The sequence below is a fragment of the Rattus norvegicus genome, chromosome 16 (assembly GCF_021556685.1).
Source record: "Rattus norvegicus strain SHRSP/BbbUtx chromosome 16, alternate assembly SHRSP_T2T, whole genome shotgun sequence".
Taxonomy (NCBI): Eukaryota; Metazoa; Chordata; class Mammalia; order Rodentia; family Muridae; genus Rattus; species Rattus norvegicus.
Genome location: NC_141549.1, coordinates 62711554 through 62729896, shown reverse-complemented (window position 1 = coordinate 62729896; position 18343 = coordinate 62711554). Strand labels below are relative to the sequence as shown.

Genomic DNA, 18343 nt, shown 5'->3' with positions numbered 1-18343 from the left:
TGAAGCAGATTATAGTTCAGTTAACAGGAGTCATCTGGAAAGTGGGAGACTAATAATGGGTAACAAGCCAACAACAATAGGGGCCGTATAAAAAACTATTGGGAGCAGGCCCGTATATGGCACTAGATGTTCGATTATGGTTTAAATTCTTCATAAATCATGTCCATGGTTTTAGGATGACAGCAAATCAAGCACCCCAGAGGCAAAGAAGGAAGTCAACCTGGGATTAAGATAAGGGTGGGAGACCTCCCTCTCAGGAGTGTGGCCTTTTTCTGACGACAGTAGGCAATGCTTCTTACACACTGACTGGAGCACTAAACCCATATTGCTTGCCCAGAAGCCAAAGTATTGGGGCCAAACTCTATTCCTCCTTAGGAATTAGGCCTCTCATTTTTGTTATACCCCTCAGAAAGTAAGAGGGACTGAGTAGGTAGCTCATCCACGGACATGATGGCCAGGAGATTTCCCCGTTGGCCAAGGGGAACAGGATGCTAGATAATTTCTGTCATTCTTGAGTCCTTTCCTTTAATTTTTCAGTCAGTCCCATTGAACTTGAGCAAGCATCTTCCAATATGGTAGCAGAACGTCTAGGAAACGTAATTGGGATGTGGGTGATAACTGATTTTTATCCAAAAACCAAAGAATTAACTGTCTTGGAAAGACGAAAGAGGCGGGAATTGAAAAGCACAGTCAAGGGAGCCATTTTATTGAAAAGAGGCTAACGATTCCTGTCAGGAAGAAAGGGGATGGCATATTTAAAAGTTTGCCAAGGCCGTCTGAAGCTTATGTTTTACAGAGTCCTTGAGACTTCCTGCTTACCTAATTATATCACCCAAAATGCCCCTGAGTGCTGCTTCCCTTCCCTTACTTTCCCATAGGAAGGATATGGCCCCATCAGAGCATGGCCTGAGCCCTCCGTGTCTGCCTGACTCTCCTGATGCTCTCTCACAAGTTCCTATATTCTAATCATCGATCAACAATGTACCTGGCCTTCCAGAAGGTTTTAGTCAGAAAGCAACATAAGTTTCAATTTTTCACTGAGGTATAATTTATGTAAGTTTTGTAAATTCATATAGCTAAACTGCATTTGCTCTCAGAAGTATACGGTTACGGGATATTCTTGTCATCTACACAGAGGTAAACTGAAATATGCATGCTACTGAGTTTACTTCAAATTCCGATTTCTGAACCCCAAAAACTACTTCTTATCTCTCTGGACTTCCCTTTTTTGGATAATTTTGTAAATACAAAAATAAAAAGTATGTCCTTCTTTGTTTGATTTCTTCCACATGATAAAAAAGAATATCAAATGTTTCACAAAGATAGTCGATAGCTGAATCTATTATTTGAAAGAAATTTATTAATAACCTTATCATAACATGGCCACATTGAGCTAACCCAATCACAGAAAGACATACATGGTATGCACTCATTGATAAGTGGCTATTAGCCCAAATGCTTGAATTACCCTAGATGCCTAGAACAAATGAAACTCAAGACGGATGATCAAAATGTGAATGCTTCACTCCTTCTTTAAAAGGGGAACAAGAATACCCTTGGCAGGGAAGAGAGAGGCAAAGATTAAAACAGAGACTGAAGGAACACCCATTCAGAGCCTGCCCCACATGTGGCCCATACATATACAGCCACCCATATAGACAAGATGGATGAAGCAAAGAAGTGCATGCCGACAGGAGCTGGATGTAGATCGCTCCTGAGAGAAACAGCCAGAATACAGCAAATACAGAGGCTGCTAGCAAACCACTGAACTGAGAATAGGACCCCCGTCGAAGGAATCAGAGAAAGAACTGGAAGAGCTTGAAGGGGCTCGAGACCCCATATGTTCAACAATGCCAAGCAACCAGAGCTTCCAGGGACTAAGCCACTACCTAAAGACTATACATGGACTGACCCTGGACTCTGACCTCATAGGTAGCAATGAATAGCCTAGTAAGAGCACCAGTGGAAGGGGAAGCCCTGGGTCCTGCTAAGACTGAACCCCCAGTGAACTAGACTGTTGGGGGTAGGGCGGCAATGGGGGGATGGTGGGGAGGGGAACACCCATAACGAAGGGGAGGGGGGGGGATGTTTGCCCGGAAACCGCGAAAGGGAATAACACTCGAAATGTATATAAGAAATACTCAAGTTAATTAAAAAAAAAAACAAAAACATGGCCACATTATGTCTAAAACCACATTCTATTTTCTCTATGGAAAAATAAGTGCTTTGCTAACAAATGTAACTATAAACCAAATGTAGGAAATGTTGACCCTGGACTTGTTTAGGAAAGTTGTTTTTTTATTCAAGAAGACTGACCTGTGGGGATGCTGTACTCTCTTTAACCTTCTCAATGACACTCTTATTCCTTTCTTTCAGCTTTATTCTAAGAAGGGAAATTTGGAGAAAGAAACTTAAGTTCATTTATCTCCTCCAAACTTAGAACAGTCATGGAAAAATCAGAATCATAGATATGGTGGGCAGGTTCTGATATTAAATAGCCTATTTGAAGATAAACCTGTATCTTTACAAGTTCCCAAAAATGTTTGTAAAGTTAAACTTTTACTCAAAGTCTAAAAAGATTAGATTATGCATACCTAAGTGGATGTATCCATACATACATTTATACATTCAAATATAAGTATATAGCATTTCCTATGCATTTATGGAAGGGGAATAATTTGATTTCTATTTCAAAAGTAGAAAAACAGTTAGTGTTAGAATTAACATACCACACATGTCACAGCTCTGGGTTACAGAACAGGTCTCTTTTTACATGAACTAAGGGAGAAAGTTGGCCTATAATGAAGAAGAAATACTCAAGGTAGACAAGTATCTGTTTTGTTCCTAGTGCTTCATCAGCATTTTGAAGGACTCAATGGAAGGAAAAGCTACTAATGAGCTAAGTTTTCTCTTTTCCAATGTATTAGAGTAATAAAAATCTGAAAAAAGTATTTAATATCTGTTGAAATGCAATTTTAGTTTATATTAGAAATCATATACTATTAATACACTTAGTTTGCAGAATAACTAAAACTATAGTCCACAAATAAATGCTGGTTTGGAGGTATTATATTTTAATATTAACAAATACTGTTATACCTAAGAACTATAATCAATTCCATGCAACCAAACAAAATCTGAATAGAAAGGAAAAATTGAGGGAAGAGGATTTAAAATGTCACCCATGTCACCAACTTTTTTTTCTAAGAGTAAAACTTGATAGAATATATTGTGAGAATGTATTGATTTTTAATGACTATGGGATGGATAATTCTCTCTCCAAAGTTGAGGCTTTACTCTGTGGTGTGTACAATATCTGTGATGTTCACGTAGGCATTTGGCAGCAGTCATGATGGACCCCATTTACCTTAACTACCATGAGACACGGGATGTGATAGAAAGTCATCATGGACTTGTTCACAGAATACCACAGCATTATAATACAAGTCATCATATTAACAATCACCACCACGAAAATAATGACATATTCAACATAAAACTATGACCTCCCATTTAAGGACACTGAAGCCACTCCCATTTTCCCTAGCAGCATTCAAAGTAACTGTCATGAGTTTACAAAAGGGTAAACTTGATCTCTGAAAGAGGTAAGTTGTTTTCTTAGAGTTCACTGAAATGGTTGATATAAAGACATACTTTGACTTCATACATATAACTCTGCATTTAAGAAAAGGTCTCACAGTGTAGTCCTCTTAACTGACCAGGAATTCACTATATAGACAAGGGTAGCCTGAAGGTCACAGATATCTGATTACTTCAACGGTCCACATGGTGGGATTAAGAGAGTGTCTCAACACACGTGGATATACCAGATTACTTAATGTATTTATCGCCCACTCTATAGTTAATGTGCTTTTGACTTTTTATTGACAGTTACAAAGGAATAAAAAAATACAGGAGTCCATAACAGTGTGCCCAAATCCCCAGTTTTTGCTTCTAGTTTTCTTAATTTAAATGTATTTCTAATTACAGAAACAATCGTCTGTGATATATCCATTTAAGTTAATGTTTTCCTAGTTTTCTCTTTTCTCTCATTTAAATAATATTAATATTACGTTGACAGAGTTTTCTAGAATGGCTATAACGCAAGCATTTATATTTCATGCATAAAAGGAAATGCAGATGGCATTTTTCTACACACCCTGTAATCAAACCGCTGCTTCATGCTATAGGCAGGAATTATGGAACTGTTATTTGACAGTGTTTTTGCAATACAGTCTCTGTGTTTTTAACTTATCTGTTGACAGTTCCACTAAGATCTACTTCAGCTATGGTGAACTGAATGCAATGTAAGATCCTGTTTTATTAGGAGTTCTTCACTATGAGTAAATTTTGACTTGGAAAACCTCCCAGTTATTCATGCCAGTTTACACTCCTCTGAGGCAGTCACAAAGTGCTATTGAAATCAACAGTGAGAGCTTAAGGAATCTGGCACTCTTATGCATAAACACAAATACTTCATTTGTGTAATTTTAATAAATTTATTTTAGTCCCTCCTTTTATAAGAAAGCAACATATTTTCTTAAAAATATGTAGTTTGACAACTAATAGATATTTACTGACACACTAAACCTTTTAGTTAATTAAAGCATACAATTTATCAATGTATCTCATATTTCCACGAAGGAGGTGCACACATTTAGCATTCCTACTTATTCATGTCACATAAGTAGCTATTACATTTTCAAAATTCAATTAGAAATAGTGGAAACATATATTTTAAAGAATTATTAATATATTATATTAATGTATTAATATATTAATGTGTTGCTAAAAATGGGTAATTCATTCCTCACACTTGAAAATCAATCATGTTGTACTACATATATATAGCAAACATATTATAAAAGATGTGAATAAATTCTGAATTGTAGAAAATAGAGCCAACGAGGTCAAACATGAGTCAACAATTGACAGTGTCATGTAATTTTATTACACAGACAATATATTATATCAAAAATATTTTAGAATTATATAGCTATCCATGTATAATTTACATAGTTGCAAATGACTTTGGCTTTGCCTTTTTCATTATAAAAAAACTGAGTGAATTATTTACACATGCTATCTTGATAAATGTCAATAATTAATATTTATTTGAATAGAAAAATGCAGTAGAACTGAGGGTATTTTCTGGTAGAGTGTTTGCTTGTATGCAGAAAACCTCTGGGGCAGTCCATAGTATTGAACTGGGTACAGTGTAAGCACAACATCTGGGAGGTTCAGGGAAGAGGATCAGAAGGTTAAGGTTATCCTGAGCTACATAGTCAATTTGAGGACAATCTAGCCTACATGACTTTCTATCAGTAAACAAAAGAAGTAAGCAAACAAAATTAGTATTATTTTCTTTAATTTGTATTTAAATTATTAAATCCTTCATATAAAATCTCAACAAAAAGATTTGTCAGAAAGTGAAAGTACTGATACTACAATAATGAAATATAAAATTGTTTATATATATACATATACGTATATATAATCTCTCATCAGAAAATTACTCTTGTAAAATAAAAGATACATAGACATCATGTTGTTACATCTGGCTGTCATACAACCTCATGTGTTTTCTAAATGTATTTTGATATACCATGAATATACTTTAGAATAATGTGTACGTTTTTAATTTAGGCGTAATGATTACCATAGACACTGTAATTTAGTCCCGCTGTACCATACCAACTAATAACTACTCACTTTTGGAATTTATAACTAACTCAGGGCCACATTAGATCATGTGCAAGTCAAATGGGAGGCAATGACAGGTCTGCCTATCATTAGAAATGTAACACAGTTGCAAGGATTTCAACTTGACCACTGAATGTAGAAGACAGAATGAGCAAGCTTTACCTCCAAACACTCACCGACTGTCAGCTGTCCCGTGAGCTGCCCCATGTGGTTTCTTGCATTCACTGTTACGTTTCTGTCAGACTGTAAGACCAATGGACTGTCCTAAGAAATATGTATGAAACAAACAAACAAAAACAAAATCAAACAAAAACACCATTGTAGTAAGAACACGTGAAATCACTCTGTGCATGTTATCTAAGTTTATATCAATAAATCAATAGGCAAATTGCATTGACATTTGCTTGAACTGAATAAAAAGATGGTGTCTCAAAATAACTTTACAGTCGAAAGGAATTCTTCAATGTTTATACCCAGGTATTAACCATCTGATGGCAGCAGATCCAATTCAATTTATGGTTGTAACCAAGGGTATAGAAAGAAAGAAGCCTTTCTTAATGATACATATGCTTGCTGGCACAGATAATCCATGCAGCTTCAATGGGAATGTCTAGGCAACTTTCAGTCTTAATTATTAAGTATTTCCTCAAATCTATCTCTTCTGATCACTGTATATACTGGTTGATTCAACTCATAAGTTTTCTATCCACATAGAGGATATGACAAGTATTCTTATCACATGTACAGTTTACTTGTCTTGTGTATTCACAACACATCATCTTTATCTTCTTGTAGTTTACTGAATTGAGTCCAAAAATGACATAGTCTATGGCAATCAGGTTTACACAGCTGCACACCGATTATTTCTTCTAGAGCAAATAGTATTTGCTATGTGTTGATGAAGTTTAGAAGCCTACACACTTATCACTGAAGTCTTTACTACCTTGTTCATCTTGCCCATATGGGAATCTTCTGTGAATTGTACAGTGGCTGAGGCAAAGAAGTAAACGGTATTCAAGTTGGGTTCCTGAAGCCTTCTCTCTCTCTCTCTCTCTCTCTCTCTCTCTCTCTCTCTCTCTCTCTCTCTCTCTCTCTCTTCCTCCCCTTTCTCTCTTTCCCATTGTGGTTATTTTTATGTGTCCAATTAGATGCTTTGAGGTCAGGAATGTGTTAAAAAATATCCCATTCAGGAATAAGCATTTCAGTCTCTCCTTTTCTGCTCACTGCCCAGTTGTGGGACTCTACCAATTACCACCTACAGGGCAAGAAGACACCCTGGTAAGTGTTGAGTGATACACATCTGTGCATATAGTACTATGTTGCAGGTGTCATTTCCATTGTATGTTTCTTTAGAAGATAATCATATTGTGTGTTCTGTAGGGTTGATGACCTTTGTAGTCTCCAATTCTTAGCCTTTTCAACAGTATCAGAAATGCATCCTATTGCATAAAATGGACCATTACTCCAAAAGAAATAGATTTTTTATTTTCCTATCACTATGGCAATTTTTGTAGCAATCAGTATATAGGTGGTTATTATAGCTTGCAGGGCCATAACTTGTTGAGATTGATGATTAATTTGCACCTATGGTAGTGTGTATAGCATCTTCTCGCACTAGGACTGTTACCCAGAATGGGTGAAGCTAGACTTCTCCCTGTTCAATGCCATAAGACGGTGGTGTCTTCAGCAACCAATCTCGTTTTACTGTTAAGATATGGAGAATAGGCATAACATTAGCTATAGCCTGTAGAATTTTGGGAGTCTAGAGGATTCCTTTTGCCAATTTCCCAAAATATTTAACTCATTCTTCATGCTGGGAGTGTATTTAAAAGCATATGATACCTAATTGGGGGTATTGTTTCCTTCCATTATATGGTAACACTATTATATATATATATATATATATATATATATATATATATATACATATATATATATGAATATATATAATTCTATATGAAGCTTCTAGAATAGTGGCTTCAATATGGATTTTTGAAAGATATTTATTGTTAGTCATCCATCCTCATATTCCATGTTATAACCTACCATCCAACATCCTTTAATCTTCCTGTTCTAAGTCCAACTACATCATTTCATAGGATTATATTCTATATTCCCTTCCTTTGAAGAACCTCTTTACTCCCTGGTCCCTTACTAGTTACCTAGACAAAAGAAAACAAATGACTCAATTTACAAATGGAGTATAAAATTAAATAAATATTTTTCAAGAGAGGAAAACACACCTCTAAGAAATAAATAGAAAGTATTCAATGTCCTTATCCAGCAGAGAAATGAAAATTAGAACTACTTGGGTTAGACACCTTACCACAATCAGAATGGCCATGACTTTCCCCATCCTGTTAACACGTCTACTGGTGTCTCCTTTGTTCAGGTCATATTTGTACGCAGTCAGAAATGTATATGTACACATACCACTACCACCAAAAACAATAACTAAAACATAGAGGCCAAGAATTTGAAAGAAAGCAAGGTGTATACACGGGAAGGCATGGATAGAGGAAAAGGGAAGGGGGTAATGTAGCTATTGTAATCTGGTAAAAATAAGTAAAAATGGTTATCATTGATAAAATGAATGAGAGCAGATACTGGCTCCAAAGATGAAAATACATTTACCACAACATGCAGCTGGGCCACCCTTGAGAATGCACACAAAGAATTTACCATGTCTGACAGAGATACTTGCTCAACCAAGTTCATTATTGGCTTGGTTTATCATAGCCACGCAGTAGAAACAACCTAGTTGTTTATCAGCCGATTAACGGATAATCATGTGGTACATTTACACAATAGATTGTCATTCAGCTGTCCATCATGAAATAATGATTTATGAAATTTTCATATGAATAGATTGAGCTAGAAACAATAATTGTAAGTGAGGTAAACTGGAGAAAAATGACAAATATCACATTTTCTCATACACATGAGTATTAGTTATACTGTTTTAAATCTGTATGCTTCATAATATATTATTTTATATATACATCACCTATCCACTAAATATTAGGATTTGATTTTTTTGTTTCATTATGCATGGGTTTATATTATATTAGAACTTTTCTAATGCTATTTTGAACTATTCTAACTATATGCAGGTATGAATGGAAATGATCAAAGATAATATATCTCTATCTATCTATCTATCTATCTATCTATCTATCTAATCTATATATATATGCCAATATTCCACATTTACAACACTCACATCCATACCTTTATGTAGCAGAGTATGGCCTTGTCTGGCATCAATTGGAGGAGAAGCCCTGGGTCCTATCAAGGCTTGATGCCCTAGCAAAGAGGAATGATAGAGCAGTTGGGCAGGCGTGCGTGGGTAGGTAGGGGAGCACCCTTGTGGAGGCAGGGAGAGAGGGATGAAATGAGGGGTTTTTGGAGGGGAAACTGGGAAGGGGATAACATTCAAAATGTAAATAAAATAATCAATAAAAATAAAATGAGATAAAATAAAATGTGTTTTTAAAATGCATTCAAAGATTTGATACAACCTTATTATTAAAATAATTTTCCAAATTTGAACATTTTTATTCTTCTAGATATTGTTGCATAAAATGAGTACAGCTAAGTTCCCTTTCAGTTCATTTCTACACTCAACTTAGATTATTTATCTAGAAATGAAGTTTTATTTCTGCATCAAAATAGAGAAAAGAGGAAATGATGTAATCCTATAACAATCTTAAAAAATAATTGGTTGGGGATTTAGCTCAGTGGTAGAGCACTTGCCTGGCAAGCGCAAGACCCTGGGTTCAGTCCCCAGCTCCGAAAAAGAAAAAAAAAAAGAAAAAGAAATATGTAAAAAAAATACATCTAGTCATTTCTCCATGAGTATTCCTGTAGTGTAGACAGCCATCATTGAAAACATTAAATCACTTTAAATCAACTAGATCATTTCTATTATGTTACATGTTAATATTTTGTTAACAGCACAGATTATCTAGTAAGTACTGTTTCAGACAAGTGCTTATTATATCCAGTAAGAATACTACTGTTTTGGATAGCTACACATGGAAGATACCTTGTACATCCCATGTATACACATAAAATATTTGTGTTTTTGTAGTAATAAAATCCAATGTAGATAATTTGAAAGCGTACTATGATTTAAAAAGGGGGTGATAGTTTTGATGGAGAGCAAAGAGATTTATGTGGAAGGGTATTGAGAGAGGAGAGGGAAGGGAAAAACTTGTATTTAAAATAAAATCTCAAAAATAAATAACGAAAGAAATATGATAATGATTAATAATTTAATATTAATAAAATAATAATTTGGTTTTAAAAAGAAACCTACATCCAGGAAATATAGGACACAATGAAAATACCAAATTTAAGAATAATAGGGATAGACATGTGTAAAGATTGCCAGCTCAAAGGACCTGAAAATGTCTTCAACAAAATCATAGATGAAAACTTACCCAACCTAAAGAAAGAGATGGTCGTAAATGTACAAGAAGCCTATAGAACACTAAATAAATTGGACCAGAAATGAAAATCCTCTCATCATATAATAATCAAACCCTAATTGCCCGGAACAAAGAAATAATATTAAAAACTGCAAGGGAAAAGGGCCAAGAAACATATAAAGGCAACCCTATCAGAATTACAACATACTTCTCAAATGGGGTACAGAGCTAAACAAATAAATCTCAGCTGAGGAATATTGAATGGCTGAGAAGTATCTAAAAATTGTTCAATATCCTTAGTCATCAGGAAAATGCAAATCAAAACAACCCTGAGATTCTACCTCACACCAGTCAGAATTGCTAAGATCAAAAACTCAAGTGACAGCACATGTTGGCAAGGATGTGGAGAAAGAGGAACACTCCTACATTACTGGTGGGATTGCAAACTGGTACAACCGCTCCAGAAATCAATCTGGAGATTCCTCAGGAACTTGGAAATAGAACCCTGAAGACAAAGCTATCCTAATCTTGGGCATATCCCCAGAAGATGCCACAGGGGTACATGTTCCACTATGTTCATAGGAGCCTTATTTTTGATAGCCGGAAGCTGAAAACAACCCAGATGTCCCACAACAGAAGAATGGACACAGAACACGTGGTTCATTTACACAATGGAATATTACTCAGTTATTAAGAAAGACATCCTGAGCTTTGCAGGCAAATTGGATGGAGTTAGAAAATATCATCCTGTGTGAGGTAATTCAGACCCAAAATGACATGCATGGTATGTAATCACTAATAAGTGGATATTAGCCTAAAAATATACAGAATACCCAGGATACAATCTACAGAACTCAAAAAGCTTAACAAGCTGAAAGACCCAAGTGAGGAAGCCTCAATCCTACTTGACAGTATGAAGAAACAAATCACAGGAGGGGGAGAGAGAGAGGGACCAGGGTGGGAAAGGGGACAGGGAGGGAAAGAAGAAAACATGATCAGGTATTGGGTGGGATGGAATAGGGTTGAAATCCTGGGGGCTAGCAGAAAAAATGGAAACAAGCAACCTCAGGAGGTAGGAGGTGAGGGGACCCTCTAGAATGTACCAAAGACCTAGGAGGTAAGAGACTCTCAGGAATCAAAGGGAGGGACCTTGGATGAAATGCCCTACAGTGAGGAGAGGTAACTTGTAGAACACACCTCAAGCAGAAAGGTAGGGCATCAAGTAGAAGGATGAGGATGTCATCCCACAGTCAAAAACTGTGACCCAGAATTGTTCCAGTCTGAAAGAACTGCAGGGACAAAAATGGAGAAGAGCCTGAAGAAGAGGTGTTTCAGAGACTGGCCCAAACTGGGATCCAGCTCAAGTGGAGGTCCCAAGGCCTGATACTATTACTATGCTCACAAAATCGGGCCTATCATGACTGTCCATGAAACACCCAGCAAGCAGCTGAGCCAGATGCAGACATTTACACCCAAGCAGTAGACGGAAGCTGTTGACCCCTGTGGTTGAATTAGGGAAAATCTGGAAGAAGCTAAGGAGGAGGGTGGCCCGATAAGAAGATCAGCAGTCTCAATTAACGTGGACTCTGAGATCTCTCAGACACTGAGCCATCAACCAGACAGCATACAGCAGCTGATATGAGACCCACAACACATACACAGAAGAGGACTCCCGGGCCTGGACTCAGAGAAGATGCACCTAACCCTCAAGACTGCAGGCCCCGGGGATTAGGGAGGTCTGGTGGGGTGGTGGGGACATCCTCATGGAGATGGGGGAGGGAGGTATGGGATGTGGAACTCTCAGAGTGTGGATCGGGAGGAGCGTAAAGTCTGGACTGTAAAAAGAGATTAAATTAAAAAAAATAGAAAGCAGGAAAGAAAAAAAACTAAATGTTTCTCATAATTCAACAGTTGTGAATAGTTGTTTAGCTGAATTTGCATTTACATTATTTCCAAGTATTTGATGTGTATCGGTTTTTAGATTCATAAGACTTATGCGATTATTTGCCTTCCCTTGAGTTACTAGACTTACTTAAAATGAACACATATGAGTATAAGTAGAATGAAATGGATATCATATTGGTGTGTTTAAGTGATGGGCTGTGAAATTATTGTAAGAATTATTGCTGTATGAAAGAACCTGAGACCAATGTAAAGTAAATTTAAAAGTCAACAGCCAGTAGGCAGTTCCTCTTTATCTAATACAGGAATAGACGTGTTAGGACTGCTGGTTTAATCATTGTACATTTTTGTTTGCAACATGTCAGCTCACTTTGCCCTCACCATAGGGAGCCTATTGAAGTTCTATCCCTGGCTCAGCTCCATTCTACTTATTCCACTAAATTTCCTCTCAGAATTAAATTTTTATATCCAGATTAAATTTTTACTAGGGTAGCAGCAGCAATCTTTGTACTTACTAGAACTATAAACAGAGCTATCAGAGGTGATGAGCAGTTCTCTACAATAGACTCATGTGGATAAAACTGCATTATTATGCCATTCCAATTTTTTAGTTCTTTTAAGCCAATGAAGTTCCTACGAGTACAGCATGTTCACTGCCAAATCAGTGCCTTCTTTTTCCCTATAAATCTGAACAGTGTTTACTTTGAGACTAGGGCCACTACGGATGCATCTTAGGACCAAATTATAACCTTTTATATAATATTTACTGTATTACGAATAAATGCATATGTGATTAAAAATGTGACAACTCAGTGAGTTATCTAACAGGAGATATGAAATCATACAATTCCACGCAGCTGAGTAGTTGCTAGTAGTTATGTTTTCCATTCTGCTTCTCCAGCAAAATCTACTCTTTATTTAAGAAAAGATATGTAGGAAACCTTACTCGAAACAAAGATTTTAATAGACCATTTGTGTTCTCTTGTGGCTGTTTCTCCATGGGCCCCGCTATGAGAAAATGAGGGTCATTTATACCTTCTTTGTATCTATTTCCTTATATTATTTCTTAATGTTTCTTCTATCCTTGTACTTTAAATCAGAGGACACTAATATCTACTATTAGACATTAAAACAAACAGTATTATCCTCTTACATGTTTTATAATTGCTTTAAAAATGAGGGAGGATTATTAAGTGGAATTACATGTGTCAATAACTACATTAAAAGTGACTAAATAGTCAAGTGTTATACCACAAACATCACTAACGTAGTAATCTGCTTTTATTAAATGTTAAGCACAGTACTTCAAAAGTTTTAATTATTATCAGGACATAAAGAATGACAGACTTTATTCCCTCAGCCTGCTTTCCTCACTTAGAATATTTCAAGATCTACAGTTTTTTGTAAAGTTTTCTTTTAGTTTTTGTGATTTAATATAATTACATCATTTCTCCTTAGTTTTTCTCCCTTCTACTTTTTGCTCTCTTTAAGAGTGATGGCTTCTTAAACATTTTATACTTTCTTTCTCCTATACTGCTTAATAAAATTCCATTCTCTGTAAGTATTACATGTTCACTATTCATTCCTCTTTGATGAACCTCTAGGCAGGTGCAATTTTCTAGGGTCATGAGTAGAGGAGTAATAAACACAAAGAGGTGCTTGTCTCTGTAATCGTGTATGGATACTTTGAATATTTCCAGGAGCAATAGAGGTGGGTCATATGGTAGAAATCTTTAACTTTTGGGGGAAACTTTATATTGTTTTAAATAGGAGATGTACAAACTTACATAACCTCTAATAGTGGATCTTCTCTACATTCTTACCAACGCTCATAGTGCCTTTGTTTTTCATTATAATACATATTATGATTGAAATAACAAATTCTCAACGTTATTTAAATTTGCTTTCTTTTTCATCAAAGTTTTTAATTTTTATTTTAGATGAAAGTCATCTCAAAGAGTTAAAACATTATTTCCTGATTTTGCAGTTCTTTAAGCCCCTCCCCACCTTGTTTTTTCTTCCTGGGGACTTTTTTAAATTGGATATTTTTAATTTATATTTCAAATGTTATTCCCTTTTCTGGTTTCCAGGACATAAACCCCCTATACCATTCCCCTCCCCTTCTTCTACAAGGGTGTTCCCCCTCCCAAACCATCCCTCATTTCTGCTGCCCACCCTGACATTCCCCTCACTGAAGGAGTCTAGCCTTTGTAGGACCAAGGACTTCTCCTCCCATTGGTGCCCAACAAGGCCATCCTCTGCTACATATGCAGCTGGAGCCATGGGTCCATCCATGTGTAGTCTTTGGGTAGTGGTTTAGTCCCTGGGGGCTCTGGTTGGTTGGTATTGTTGTTCTTATGGGGTTGCAAGACCCTTCAGCTCCTTCAATCCTTTCTCTAATTCCTCCAACACGGCCCCCTTTCTCAGATCAATGGTTTACTGCTAGCATTTGCTCTGTATCTGACATGCTCTGGCTGAGGCTCTCAGAAGACAGCTATATCAGCCTCCTATCAGCATGCACTTCTTGACTTCATCAATATGGTCTAGTTTTGGTGGCTGTATATATATATGGGCTGGATCCACGGGTGGGGCAGACTCTGAGTGGCCATTCCTTCAGTCTCTGCTCCTAACTTTGTCTCCATATCCCCTCCTATGAATATTTTTGTTCCCCATTTTAAGGAGGACTGAAGCATTCACTCTTTGGTCCTCCTTCTTCTTGAGCTTCATGTGGTCTGTGGATTGTATCTTGGGTAATTCATACTTTTGGGATACTATCCACTTATTAGTGAGTGAAAACCATGTGTGCTTTTTTGTGATTGGGTTACCTCACTCAGGATGATATGTTTCAGGTCATAGGATGCATTTGCTTATGAATTTCATGATGTCATTGTTTTTGATAGCTGAGTAGTACTCCATTGTGTAGATGTACCACATTTTCTGTATCCATTCCTCTGTTGAAGGGAATTTGGGTTCTTTCCAGCCTCTGGCTATTACAAATAAGGCTGATATGAGCACAGTGGAGCATGTGTCCTTGTATGTTGCAGCATCTTTTGGGCATATGCCCAGGAGTGGTATAGCTGGGTTCTCAAGTAGTGCACTGTCCAATTTTCTGAGGAACCTCCAGACTGATTTCCAGAGTAATTGTACCAGCTTGCAATCCCACCAACAATGGGGGAGTGTTCCTCTTTCTCCACATCCTCAACAGCATCTATTGTCACCTGAGTTTTTGATCTTAGCCATTCTGACTGGCTTGAGGTGGAATCTGAGGGTTGGTTTGATTTGCATTTCCTTGATGACTAAGGATACTGAACCATTCTTTAGGTGCCTCTCAGACATTTGATATTCCTCTGCTGAGAATTTTTTGTTTAGCTCTGTACCCCACTTTTCAGTAGGGTTATTTGGCACTCTGGAGTCTAACTTCTTCAGTTCTTTATATATTTTGAATATTAGCCTTCTATTGGATCTAGAATTGGTAAAGATATTTCCCAATCTGTTCGTTGCCATTTTGTCCTAATGACAGTGTCCTTTACCTTACAGAAGCTTTGCAGTTTTATGGGGTCCCATTTGTTGATTCTTTTCTTAGACCATAAGCCATTTCTGTTTTGTTCCCATGTGTTTGAGGCTCTTCCCCACTTTTTCTTCTATTAGTTTGAGTGTGTCTGATTTGATGTGGAGGTCCTTGATCCACTTGGACTTAAGCTTGGTACAGGGCAATCAGAATGTGTCAATTTGCACTATTCTATATGATGAACCAGCACCAGTTGTTGAAAATGCTATCTTTTTTGTACTGGATGGTTTTAGGTACTTTGTCAAAGATCAAGTGACCATAGGTATGCAGGTTCATTTCCGGGTCTTCAATACTATTCCACTGATCTACCTGGCTGTCTCTGTACTAATACCGTGCAGTTTTTTATCACTACTGCTCTGTAATACTGCTTGAGGTCAGGGATGGTGAGTCTGTCAGAAGTTCTTTCATTGTTGAGGATAATTTTGCTATCCTGGGATTTTTCTTATTCCAAATGAATTTGCAAATTGCTCTTTCTAACTCTGTGAAGAATTGAGTTGGAAGTTTGTTTGGGATTGCATTGAATCTGCAGATTGCTTTCAGCAAGATGGACATTTTTACTATAATAATCCTGCCAATCCATAACCATTGGAGGTCTGAGAAATTCTTTCATTTCTTTCTTCAGAGGCTTGAAGTCCTTGTCATAAAGATCTTTCACTTGCTTTCTTACGGTGGCTAAGGATATTGAAGGGACTTGTTAACCATTCATGTTTCTTCTTGAGATTCCCATTTTGTTCCTAATACCACTCTTAATTAGGATTTTTGCTTTCTTCTTTTATAGTCTATTAATTTTATACATCTTAGACAACAGTCCTCTGACAGATGTTGAGCTAATAAGGATTTAACTCCTCTGTCCTGTTCATTCATAGTGGATATGGTTTCATTAAAATTCATTTTTAATTTTGTGAGATTGGTCAAGTGTTGGCTCTATTGCCTTAACAACTGGAGTCCTATTCAAAATGCCTTTAGTTGTGCCTGTATGATTACCTGTATTCTGACAGTACCTATCCAGAGTTTCAGAAGTCCAGGCTTAACAATGAGGCTTTGTTTCAGGTGGAATTAATCTTATTGCAAGGTGAGAAAAGGATTGAGTTTCATTTTTCTCCATGTAGATATCCAGCTTTCATGACACCATTTTATTTAGAGACTCTTATTTCCAAGATGTGTTTTTGACATCTTTGTCCAGAATCAGGAAGCTTTAGATTTGTGGGTCTTCTATTCTTGTAATTTATTTATTTTTATTATTGTGTGTAAATTAATTTCAGTATTTTCCCTTTCCTCCTTCCAAATCCTGCCGCATACCACTTCCTTCTCCCCTTCAAATATATGCCCTCTTTTTACATTAGTTGTTATTGCACACATGCATGTGTCAACATGCATGCATGCCTGTACATACACACACACACGCACACACGCACACACTCACACACGCGCATGCAGACATACATAGGTATTACTAGATATAACCTTTTGGGTAAATATAGCATTACATTTATGTGTATTTTCAGGCCTGACCATTTCTTTACCACTGGACAGCCAATTGGTTGGCTCTTCTCTGAGGAGGAACACCTCCTCTTCCAGTTTTACACAGCTGCTTACATTGTAGTACTTTATGTTAATGCCTCTTGTGCTTTCCACCACCCACTTGGGCATGGTTGTTGGTCTCTTCATTATTCAGATCACCTTAGCATGGTTGTGTTGATAAGGCTTCACAGCGTTATCTTCTACTATTACTAGGAAACATAACCTAAGAGGGAAAGTCCCGATCCTCAGGCTCTGACAAACTTTTGCCCTCTATGCACAATATTTGCTTACTCTTCACTCTTAGTTTTATACTGTGTTACTTTTCTAAACATTTTTAATGTAAATATATGTCAACATACTAACATTAAAATAAAATATCTCTTAATATTTACATTTTAGACAAATTCATATTTGTAACATATAAGTATCCTATGATATGATCCACTTTTTCTTGCTTAGCTTCATCTCACAATGTGTGTTTACTCAAATTTTTCTTTGTTCTCTTCATTCTCAGTTTTAGTTTCTTTTTGCGTATAGTATAATTTATGTCCACTTCTTATTATCTGGCTGGATGACAGTTGAAATGCTCATTTTTCAAATCCCATCTCAAAGCTGCATTCCCAGGCATTCTTCCTACTATTCTAGTTAAAATTCCACTCCTGCCCTCCACTTCCTTAAGCAGTCAGCTTGATGTCTATTATAGTACTTGTCGTTGGTATTCTGCTTTGCTTATTCACGATGTGTCCAAATTTCCACTTGACTGAACTATCCAAAGCCTGGATTGTGTTGTGGGTAACATTTCTCTATGCAGACATTTAAACAACTACAGTTTGTGTTATGTATGACACATGGTTTTCAGTCAACAAACACTTTGACTGGATGAAATGTACAGAGCACATTTGAAGTGAATCACTCTTGGGTGGGCTCTAGATTTGTGTTGAAATCACAGAAACCTTAGGGGTCTGGGTACCTCTCCTTACTTTGTTCTTTACTTTTTAACCCCTCATGGGAAGATTGCTGAAATGCTTTTAAGTAGAACAAGCAGTATCACATGGTTTAATTTGTATTCCTTGTCTCTGCTTCCAAGGATGAAGTCTTTTTTTCCTATTTCTTCTCTTATTCAACCCAGTTAAAAACAAGAAAATTAGGAAACTAAATTTCCTTCAGCAAGCAAATGATTTAATTATTAAAATTGTTTTTTCTTAATGTAGTGGTA

The 18343-nt window shown here is 36.7% G+C and overlaps 2 protein-coding genes across 1 annotated transcript in view; both read right to left on the bottom strand.

Annotated features, from left to right (window-relative positions):
- Erich1 (glutamate-rich 1) overlaps window positions 1–18343 on the bottom strand; it is a gene marked incomplete at its 5' end in the record, with an annotated part of 52793804 nt that overhangs the window by 20934467 nt on the left and 31840994 nt on the right.
- Sgcz (sarcoglycan zeta) overlaps window positions 1–18343 on the bottom strand; it is a 1078171-nt gene that overhangs the window by 93347 nt on the left and 966481 nt on the right. Inside the window, exon 4 of the mRNA NM_001108875.2 lies at window positions 5880–5967. Within this exon, the coding sequence (NP_001102345.2) occupies window positions 5880–5967 (88 nt within the window). The remainder of the gene's footprint in view (window positions 1–5879; window positions 5968–18343) is intronic.